The following is an 11,183-nucleotide window of genomic DNA, read 5'->3' on the forward strand; positions in this document are numbered from 1 at the left end:
TCTAACAGACAGTATCACACATGGGCCCTGTATCCAAGCCTACCACCTGTGTTACTAATGTTTTGTTTTTTTGTTTGTGTTCTTTTACAGGTTCGGTTGTTGGACTACGTCGGATTCGACTACTTCGATGACGGCCTTTTTTTATTTTGAATAATATGGTTAACGAGGGGTGGGGGGGGTTTATTTCAATAAAATATTTCTTCTTTGTCTTTGTATTTTTTTAATCTTCATTACTACCACCTTAGTAATGGCCGCTGGCTCATTGACAGCGTCCATTACTAAGGCAGGGCTTAGTGTTAGCCGGTGCAGAGGCTAACACTAAACCCCATTATTACCCTGGTACCCACCGCCACCAGGGGTCCCGGGAAGAGCTGGGTACGGTAAAGGTAAAAAGGTACCCGACCACCCGTAGTGATGGTCCGGCTGTGTTGCATCTGGCTGGTTATCAAAAATGGGGGGGACCCCACGTAATTTCCTTTTTTTTTTTTAAATGGAAAAAACATTGTGCGGTCGTCACCCCCCATTTTTTCTAACCAGCCAAATACATCGCAGCAGCAGGCTAGCATTACCAGGTTGGGCAGGGCCACTGTTTTTGGCCTTTTCCAGCCTAATAATACCATCCTGCGGCTGCCCCAATATACGTCATGCAGTGAGTTTCACGCAATGGACACTCACTGTGTGAAAACACACGTGTGAATAGCCCTATTGAAATCAATGGGGCCGTGCGCTGTGCGTTGCTTCAACGCACAGCACACTGAATAAGCCCTAAGGCTATCATGTGTGATACGGTCTGCTGGGGCCATGTATCTAATCCTATCATGTGTGATACTGTCTGCTGGGGCCATGTATCTAAGCCTATCATGTATGATACTGTATGCTGAGACAATGCATCCAATTCTATTCAGCGGTGAAGCTATAGGAGCCTTCGTCTTATAGATATGCTATCTCCGATAAGTATGTAGAGATGTATTTATTTTTCAGGGGGGGGGGGTAAATATATGTCTCGGGGCTTGTGCCCCTGATCTTTTAAGACCCTAGCAATGCCCCTGCTGTGGAGTATTCAAATTGGAAAAGCAGCAATGGCCTCGTGACAGTATGAGTAGAGGACAGGGCACATTTCATTGGTGTCAAGCACTGATGAGATGAGGGATTTTGAGAAAAAGGGACGAGATTCCTTTTCTTGTTTAGAAAGTGAATTGCTATTTCTTATGAATCAACATCGGGTGGAGAAAGCGGAGATGACTTATTACTTTTGCCTCACTTCAACCATATTGCCATGGGTAAAGCACTGAATTTAATTCCATACCCCCAGCAGACTGAACCTGTGGTCAACAAGTACACATACCACTGTAGACTATGCCAAGAATGCACAAATCCTTTAGCCGAGCTGGACTAATCATTCATCCAGACCATAAAAAAGAAAACAACTTGGTTAACCATTTATCAGCTATACACATTCCTCGGGCAGTGTGCCACCAAGAAATAAAGAACTCAAGTAAAAGAAAAAATGACTACTGCTATGTATCATAGCACACGCACCATAAACGTAAGCAATATTTGTGCTGAAATGAGCACACTAATCGTTTCTAATTCTCTTCAAACATCAATTTGACTATGATAACATCTATTACTCTCATAAAGTTGCAGCGCACATCCGTATTATAGATCCATGTGGCATCATTGGCGATCTATGGGCCTATACTGTACCTCTGAATTCATATGAAGGCATACATAGTCATACATAACCGGTGAGGGGGAAAAATGTGGCGTGTTTTATCAGATGTCATATTATGGAGCATTGCTGCTAGGGGAGAATATCGTGCTGTACATAAGTTCCCTCACCCCTGTAATATGGAATAGTGAGGACATTCACAGCTTTGACCGATGGTAGATTCACAATAAAAACTTACATCACGATTGTAGAATTTCTTCACCATATAGTTCGAAATGTCAATTTAAATGGACAATATAATACTACAGTATTTATGACTTAGGTATAGTACATGGCCAATAAAATGGAAATACTCCTAACGGGCTATTCACATGGCCGTTTTTGTTTTTTTAACGGGCCCGGGAAAATATGTCCTATTTTGCCAGTTTTCCAGGACCCCTCAATAGATTCAAGTCTATCAGGGATCCGTGAAAATGGGTCCCGCACGGGTGCAAATCGGCCGTGCTAAACGGGCGTTCTTTATAGGTTCTGATTTGACACCCGGTTGTCTGGATAAGCCCTAAGCCTGGCTTTCCTTTTTGTACATAGTCTGACTGTACTCACACCACTCTTGACATATTTCAGGAACATTTGTATAAGTTAAACTAAATACGTGTTAGTTTAAACCACACAACTCCTGTAAGTTTCTATTCACACTGGCATCATTCTGATACGCAATACATACAGATAAAAAAAATACAGATACGTTTCTGTTAAAGTTCCCATTGATTTTAGGGGTGTATTCACACAGTGTGGTTTTGCCACAAAACTGAAAACCACACTTCAAAAATGTTGTCTTTGTACCGCAATTTGCAGTGGTTTTACAGTTAGCATGGAAACCGCAGCAAATCGCGGTAAAAACACATGCATTTTTGCCGTGCAATTTTCGTCCATGTGGCAAAAAACTAGGCCGCGGGCATAAAACGCCGCAAAATACGCTTTCTCTGCCTCTGATTGAAGTCAAAGGGAGGTCAGAGGCGTAAACGCCCAAAGATAGGACATGTCCCTTCTTTCTCCCGCGAGGCGGTTTTACCGCTCGCGTGAGAAAACCGCCCCCGCCTTCCATTGAAATCAATGGGAGGCATTTTCGGGCCATTTTTTGACGAGCTTTGCGACGCGGTTTCCGCGTCAGAAAAACTTAGTGTGAACATAGCCTAAAGTTGTGGTACTGAGAGGAGCGGCCATACTTTTAAAAACACATTTTTCAGTTTTGACTGGCGTTATACTGAAAAAAGCTGCCTGGTTTGGAAACCTCATTTTCATATAACCTATTAGGGCATTGAGAGTTAATAAATGGAGATTCCCTGTTTAGAACTGACTTTTAGCCCTCTTGCAACTCGGGCCGTTTTTAAGGGCATCCGAGTGGCACCCGATAGTCTTACGGACCCATTCACTTTAGCGGGTGAATTGGGTCAGTGAAAACTGACCTGATTTTCCGATCCGTGGAAAGATAGATGTCCTATCTTTAAACGGATCACTGATGGGACTCGGCCGGCGCACAGGCATTAGTCAGAGTGGATAGTGTGCATGACATGGACTAGGAACTGTGTAATGCATCATTTCCCATGCGGTGGCTCCTCAGGGGAATTGAACACTTGCTGTTGGGTTCCCCATATAAAATATTACAGTTGATTGCTGGGGGTCCCATCATCAGAATACCATGTGAACAACGCATTGTCTAGGAACCCTTCTAAATGCCCTTTTACACTGTCCAATTATCAGGCAAATGAGCGTTAAAAGAACGTTCGTTCCTGCTAATTTCCCTGTGTAAACAGGGCAGCGATCAGCATATGAACAAGTAAACACTCGATCATCTGCTCATCGTATCGTTTTAAATGTGTAAAACATTATCGTTGTCGGCAGCAAATCTCCCTGTGTAAACAGGGAGATTCGCTGTCGACATGATACAAATATATTTGGAGGAGCGATCGTAGTAACAAGCGCTCGTCCTCATACTAGCTCCTTGTGAAAGGTGCAAACGAGTGCTGATCAACGAGCTGTCACGTTGATCGGCGCACGTTGCAGCAGCTAAAATTGGCCAGTGTAAAAGTACCTTAACAAGAGAGGATTGTCCAAAGTGCCAACCCCTTTATAGACTATGTACACCTTTTGAATGGAGTTTTTTTGTTTTTTAAATCAATGTGTTTTTGAGGACTTTTCTAATTGACTTTTATTACACAGAAGCCGTATCGTTCTCTCTCAGCAGATTCCGCCAGTTCTCTGACACACAAGATCCATCTAATATTGATCACGTCTGAACTGACGGCTCGACTAAAAGCTGGTTCTGTGTGTCTCGAACACACTGGATCCACCTAATATCAATCACATCTAAGTTCATAACTCAGATGTGAATATTATTAGCTGGATCCTGTGTGTGAGAGACACGCAGGACCCACTCTCGGCTGAACAGACGAAATCGGCTAAGGAAAACGATACAGCTTCTATGTATACAGGATACATAGAAGCTATATCGTAAAAAAGTAAAAACATTATTTTATAAAAGTCAATTTAAAAGGTCCTTAAACACAAAATATATTGATCTACTACAACAAAAAAATCCATGAAAAGATGTACATAGCCTTTAAACACCCGTTTTAAAGGTTAACTATGTCATACGCCTTTTTTCCCTTACATATGACTGAAGTAGTTACAGTAGAATACTGGCGTGATTGTACGCCCCTGAAAGTATAATTTATTGTAATCACAATGTTTTGTTTTTTTTATCTAAAAGATTGTTGTCTGGGATGTTTTTTATATATAAAGCACCACTGTTATATGCTTAGCGTAAAATGTAGAAAGCCTGGAAAACCTCAGCCAAATAGCAAAAGACTGCCCTAACAAGTGATATATTGTGCAAACTAAGGCCTTATTCACACGGACATGTCCGTTTTGCGCACGCAAAACACGCTGCGTTTTGCACGTGCAAAAGGTCCGTGTGGCATCAGCATATGGTGCGTGGCTGCGTGATTTTCACGCAGCCGCCATCATTATGACACTCTGGTTTTATGTTTTCATTAATTTATTTTACTACTATAGCGCGCATCACCCGGAAGTGCTGCCGTGTGACTTCAAAGGGTGGGTGCTGCGTGAAACACGGCCAAATATAGGACATGTCGTGAGTTTTACGCAGCGCACATACGCTGCGTGAAATTCACTGACAGTCTAAGCGGCCCCATTCACTAACATAGGTCCGTGCGACGCGCTTGAAAATCACGCGCATTGCACGGACGTATAACACGTTCGTGTGAATAAGGCCGTAGAAGAACAATTGTGAGTAACTTTTTTTATCATCTATCTAGAAAAATGCTTTTACCCAATATTTCATAGTGATTTTACATATAACATGGACTAAGAAAGGTGATTAGAACATAAACTATATGACTTTTCTTATGCAAAGGCCTCCCAACCAGATCTTAGATGGGTAAGATAGTTAATAATGGGGTCATCGTGTAAAGACCTCCAGCAATGCTGTCATTCACCGTCTGCTGTGTTGCAGGTCTTGCTTTACTGTAGTGTGGCTACCAGAACGGTTTAGGCTAGGGCTACAAAGTGACTTTGCTCACATGACATGAAGATCGCAATGTGGAATTGCAACATTGCATCCAATGATTGTCAAGGTATGTTCACACGGAGTGTTTTCAGGCGTATTTCAGGGCGTTTACGTCTCGAAAAACATCTGAAAAAACGGAAGAAGAACGCCTACAAACATCTGCCCATTGATTTCAATGGGAAATATGGCATTCTGTTCCGACGGGGGCGTTTTTTTACGCCTCATTTTCTAAAAACAGCGTGAAAAAAGACGCCTGCGAAAAAGAAGTGCATGTCACTTCTTGAGCCGTTTTTGGAGCAATTTTTTATTGACTATTAAAAACAGCTCCAAAAATGGCCGTAAAAAACGTGAGTATGATTAAAAAAACGTCTGAAAATCAGGAGCTGTTTTCCCTTGAAAACCGCTCCGTATTTTCAGACGTTTTTGACTTTGTGTGTGCACATACCCTGAATGTGGTCATGTTGTGAAATGCGACGTAATGCAACCGTGACATGACAAGTGCCAAAAATCCAAACTCGCTGGATTTTTGTTCGAAAGTCGCACGCGTCTTTGCCATCATAGAGCTCAGTGTTAATTGCTTATGACTCACTTGCAACAAATTGCACCTTTAAAATAGTCGCGCGACAGCAAGATGCAGACAGATCGCGCACGTTTTTGTTGCGCGACTTGTTGCTGCGCAACCAAAGTCGCTTTGCCTTATGCAACTTTTTCTCCTTATTACAAGAAACACAAGCTCTCCTCTTCCTCCCTTCATTCACTTGATATCCGTGTGTATTTATTCAAAGCTTACCAGGGATTCAATTAAAAGTACAGGGTGGGACATATGGATTCCAATTAATTAATATCAATTTATGGGAAATCTTTTAATTGAAGAATAACACAATATTTTTTTGGGTTTGAGATTGAACTTTCCTTGAATTTTTTATATATAGGTTGAGAATTTGTCTTGTTTTTAACTTACAATTACCACTCATTTAACTACTGCTAACAATGATAAGTCCATATGACCATTCCTTGTTTACAGAGTACATTATAGCCTCCATTTATGAGAAACCATACTTTTTTTTGGGACTCTCGGTAACCGTGGGACCTCCAGAGGTCAGATCACCACCTATAAGAGCTTGTCCACACGTAGCAGAATTGCTGCGTATTTTCCGTCCGGAATTGTGGACGGAAAATACGCAGCAGAATACAGTAGCAGCAAAGTGGGTGTTCATTTTTTTTTTTTCTTTGCGGAAGCAGCGTATGGGTATGAATTTTACATTTAGATATACTCTATAAGTAATATATGCAAATACTTCTATTGGAATGAAGAATTGATCTATGAGCACCACTTTATGGCCCCATATTGCTGAACTCCTGCATGATTCACCATCATAACTTTGGGGCCCATTCACATGAACGTGAATCTCATCCGTGTGCTGTGCATGGAAATGAAGCACAGCACACGGACCCATTGATTTCAACGGGGCCGTTCACACATGCAGAAGTTATCATGCAGCGAAGGTCCGCTGCGTGACACTCACTGCATGCCCTATATTGGTGCGTTGTCACACACCTACGCGCCCATTGAAGTCAACGGGAGAGTGAAAACCACTCACCGCACACGGATGCACATCCTTTGAAAAAACAAAAAAGTGCTCTGCGAGTGTGTGAAAAACGCAAACCACTCGCAAAGCACACTGATGTATAAGGCAACGCACTCGGACAGATTTACGTGCATTTTTACGCGCGTAAATGTGTCGCTTGTGTGATTGTAGCGTTATAGTATATATAGTAATATAGTATTAGCTGACGCAGTATACAGCAGATGAGGGCAGTTATCAGATGAGGTGGGACGTCCAATCAACTGATTAAGGCCTGTTTTACACGGCCGTGTTTGGTCCGTGATATACGGACCGTATATTGGCAGTATTTCCTGGACCGAACACACTTCAGGGAGCAAGACTACTAGCATATACAGTTATCTTTGATGCTAGGAGTCCCTGCCTCCCCGCGGGAATACTCTCCGGTACTGAAAACATGATTAAAGTGTGGGACAGTATTCCCGTGGGGGTGGCAGGGACTCTTAGTATCCTAGATAACTATGATGTTAGGAGCCCGACTCCCTGAACTGTGTTCAGTCCGGGAAATACTGTCAGCATATGGTCCGTAAATTACAGACCGAACACGGTCGTGTAAAACCGACCTAAGACCTTGTCTTTATCAGATTCGGCATACATGATCCAGGTAAGGAGACAATTTAAGGCCTTCCTTTATATATTTCTTCTGTTTATGATGCGTTACTAGTTTTCGCTTCAACACATGCAAAATCTGCAGAAGATCTGCACTGTGTGAACAAGGCAGATTTGTGGCAGATTTTTTTTTTAGCAGAAATTTCTGGCTCTGTTCCATATATTTTAATGGGGTTATTTCTGCAGCAAGTGCATGGATTTTTGCAAACCCCATTTAGATGAATAGGACTGTCATTTATCATTATAATGGAGCAAATCTAATCAAATACATATATAAACATAACAATTAGATAAACTTGAAGGTATTTGACAAGAATTAAACAAAGTGTTGTAAAACGGACAAACTTGTACAGCAACAACTTTAACACAGATATCGCTGCGGTCCCTGAAATGAAGATCATTGTTGGTTGTACTTCAGGAGATGATCACGCGATATTTTCAGGATACTGCACAGTCTATTAGTTACTAGTTCTTACATGTGAAGCAACCGTGCCAGATCTACTCTGTCATTTCACTTTGACTCTGTTCTTGATCTCAAAAAAGACCAAATATCAATACTGTCTGTAGGTCTAATGGCGTTATCCATTCATAAATATAGTGCCCGCTAGGTTGCCAATTACTCGCTGTACATAAATCGCTTTATGGCATGTGGCACATTACTTGTTAATAGGTTCTCTCTATTTTCTCTTTACCCCTGTTATAGTATAGTAAACAGCCAGGAATATATATATTAGTTGGGTCATTTTAAACCATATGGTATACAGCCGTGGCACAAGCTGGCAATGCCAGTCTTATCTCACTACTGAAAACACAATCGCCGTGGATCATACAGAATAAATGGCCATTAGGTCACATCCACAGTCCACAACCCTCCAGAATATCAATGAGAAGCTGGTATTAGATCAGGGCGACAGGTGTCTGACAGTGCGGGGTCTCCTCTTACCTGTCCCTGGGGTCTATCCAGCTGGTGGTCTTGTTGGCGTGATCAATGTAATAGACTTTTCCATCCACATCCCTGGCTTCTTCCCAGCCCTCTGGTAGAGGTAACTCGTTCCTTAACATCTCCAGCAAGGCTGATCTCCCCCATAAACTTCATCCAAATGTGCTATGAAATGGGGGCTGCTATAATAATATAATGTCCAGGAGGGGACTGTTCACACTGTGATACAGATGTGCAGGGCATACAAACACCATGCAAGTTACGATGGGCGATCAACAAGTTTGCAGAGCTGCGGAGTGCACTGGCTTCATGTTCTGAACTGAGCTGTCCATTGCTGACTCCGGAGATCCCTATGCATTCCACCCCCTGTGCCCCTTCTCTTCCCGGTCAATGCCATTAGAAAGTGTCTGTATGTTGTTATTGATCCTCCATTCTAGGATATCTCTCTCAGGTTCAGAGGCAGCGGGGTGAGGGCCCCAGGGGGGGAGAGGGGGCGAACCCGCGGCCGCAGTGTTGGTAAAGGGTCTCCCGGGCCGGCTCCTGCCCCTGCTCGCGCTGCTTCCGATGTGTGATGCTGCTGAAACTCCAGCACTACGTCATCCAGGTGATTACTGTAATACAGGTAGTAGACGTGCACTGAAGAGCGCTCCTACTGTAAACATAGGAATAGTGGGGCACATGACACAGATGGTGATCCGCTCTCCTCCCCCTCCTCCAGCCGGGGCTCACACTGTGTCATGTCATTGTGCCATTGTCAGCCATGTATCTGGGAGATTTAGGGCAACAGCTGCTGTATAAACATACATGATAAGAGATAAGGGGCCATAAAAACTGCGGCACTTTCTGGAGTTTGGACACTATAACTGCATTGCAGGTCTTGTTTCTCTGGTGCAAAATATGCCGTTTTCTTTAGTGTACTTTACTTTATTGGAGGTGATTTGCTACAATGTCTGTGAGTCTTCAAGATTTCTCTCCATTCCATTCTTCACGTATACAGGAAAAGTCATATTATAAATGTAGTAATAATCTTTATTATTGTCGGAGCTGACCTCATTATGTAAAACTACCGGCACTTGCCACATTTTTTACTTTTACTGGTCTACCAGTATGAATACCAGCTGGGCCAGTGGTTTACCAGCCTGGTGGCGATACTAGTGGCACTAGGCACCCTGTTAGCTATGGAATATGCTGGAACATCCCCATTGTTTGAATTATTTTTTAATGGTGTTTACCAGTCTTGTTAGAAGATGGCACAACTTTTTTGTCACGGTCATTACAAGTACGGCGACCCTTAAGGGGATGTTGACATCTGCGTTCAAGTCTCCGTTAGGGGCCTCCATCACAGATTCCATTGTTTCTGCCAGACAAAATAGTGCGCTGTTGCGGCTGACAAAATGACGGAAACTATGTCAGAGACCTGACGGAGCCCATTAAAGTCAATGGGTTCCATCGGGCGCAAATGGTTTCTGTCATGCAACCGATTCCAAGCTTCCGGTATTTTCATCGTTCTGCTCCTGCAGAGCAACAGAACCCAGAACACCGATGTGAACCCAGCCAAATTTGTACATGTCTTTGGCTCTTTATTGTCTTTTATTTGGTAAAAATGATTTATTACAAAAATAAAGGTTTATTGTATTTTTTCTTCTTGCGGCATAAGTTTTTTCTCTATTTTAATTTACCACTTAAAGAATTTTTTTGTATTTGCCTCCCGGTATTCTCTCTAAAAAATATGTACATGTACTATGCTATTGGAGACTTTGTTTCTTGTGGTATGAGTTGGAGATTTTTTAGGCATCTAAGTTAAATATTTATGGGGGTTTCTTTATATTGCCAAAATGCATAAAGAACAAATTACTGGTATTTAAAAAAAATAAAATAAAATTACGTTGTTTACCGTTCATTGTAATTCACATGAAATATTTATTGAAGATATGGTTCGGAATATGAGGATATCAAATACAGTATTGTGCAAAAGTTTTAGGCAGTTGTAATGAACAGAAGAGAAATCTAAATCAAATCAATATTTGTTGTAGCCACCCTTTGCCTTCAAAACTGCATCAATTCTTCTAGGTACACTTGCACAAAGTCATGGATTTTATAGTATTATAGTCTAACCAATTATACCAAGCAGGTGATAATGATCATCATTTTCATATGTAGGTTGAATCACCTACATATAACTGTAAGGCTCAGTTCACACGGGGCGGATACGCTGTGTAAAAGCACGCAGCATATCTGCACTGTGCGCAGCAGGGAATTCCGGGCGAAAAAGCGCACCAAATTGTGGAAAACTGCAGCACTTACCGTCCTGCTAGCAGGCCGGCCTCCTCAGATGGTGTTTCATCCCAGGAGACCGCTGCAGCCAATCACATGGGATGAAGCGTCATCCCAGGAGGCCAGCCCTCTGACATGATCCAGGCAGGCCTCCTGGGATGATGTTTCATCCCATGTGACTGCCGCTACAGCCTGTGATTGGCTGCATGGTCACATGGAAAGTCATCCCAGGGGGCCGCGCTAGAGGGAGGAAGACAGACTTTTGTATGAGTATGAGTTTTTGTCTCTTTCTTTCTGCATGCAGGTCAATTTCTGAGTGTTTTTTCCGCTCAGTATTTACGCAGCGTGTGGATGAGATTTGTTTTTTCTCATCCACTTTGCTGCTACTGTATTTGATGTGGATTTTCCGCAACAAACTCCGTTGTGGAAAAACCGCAGTATTTATGCAACGTGTGAACTGACCCTAACAGAAAC

The 11,183-nt window shown here is 42.5% G+C and overlaps 1 protein-coding gene across 2 annotated transcripts in view; it reads right to left on the reverse strand.

Moving 5' to 3' along the window:
• The window catches only part of WWC1 (WW and C2 domain containing 1), a 210,153-nt gene extending 201,088 nt beyond the window's left edge, over nucleotides 1–9,065 (reverse strand). For both annotated transcript variants that reach the window (XM_075856421.1, XM_075856420.1), the window contains exon 1: nucleotides 8,439–9,065. In XM_075856421.1, the coding sequence (XP_075712536.1) occupies nucleotides 8,439–8,557 (119 nt within the window). In that variant the 5' untranslated portion in view covers nucleotides 8,558–9,065. The remainder of the gene's footprint in view (nucleotides 1–8,438) is intronic.
• Between the last annotated feature and the right edge of the window lie 2,118 nt (nucleotides 9,066–11,183).

The sequence above is a fragment of the Rhinoderma darwinii genome, chromosome 3 (assembly GCF_050947455.1).
Source record: "Rhinoderma darwinii isolate aRhiDar2 chromosome 3, aRhiDar2.hap1, whole genome shotgun sequence".
Taxonomy (NCBI): Eukaryota; Metazoa; Chordata; class Amphibia; order Anura; family Rhinodermatidae; genus Rhinoderma; species Rhinoderma darwinii.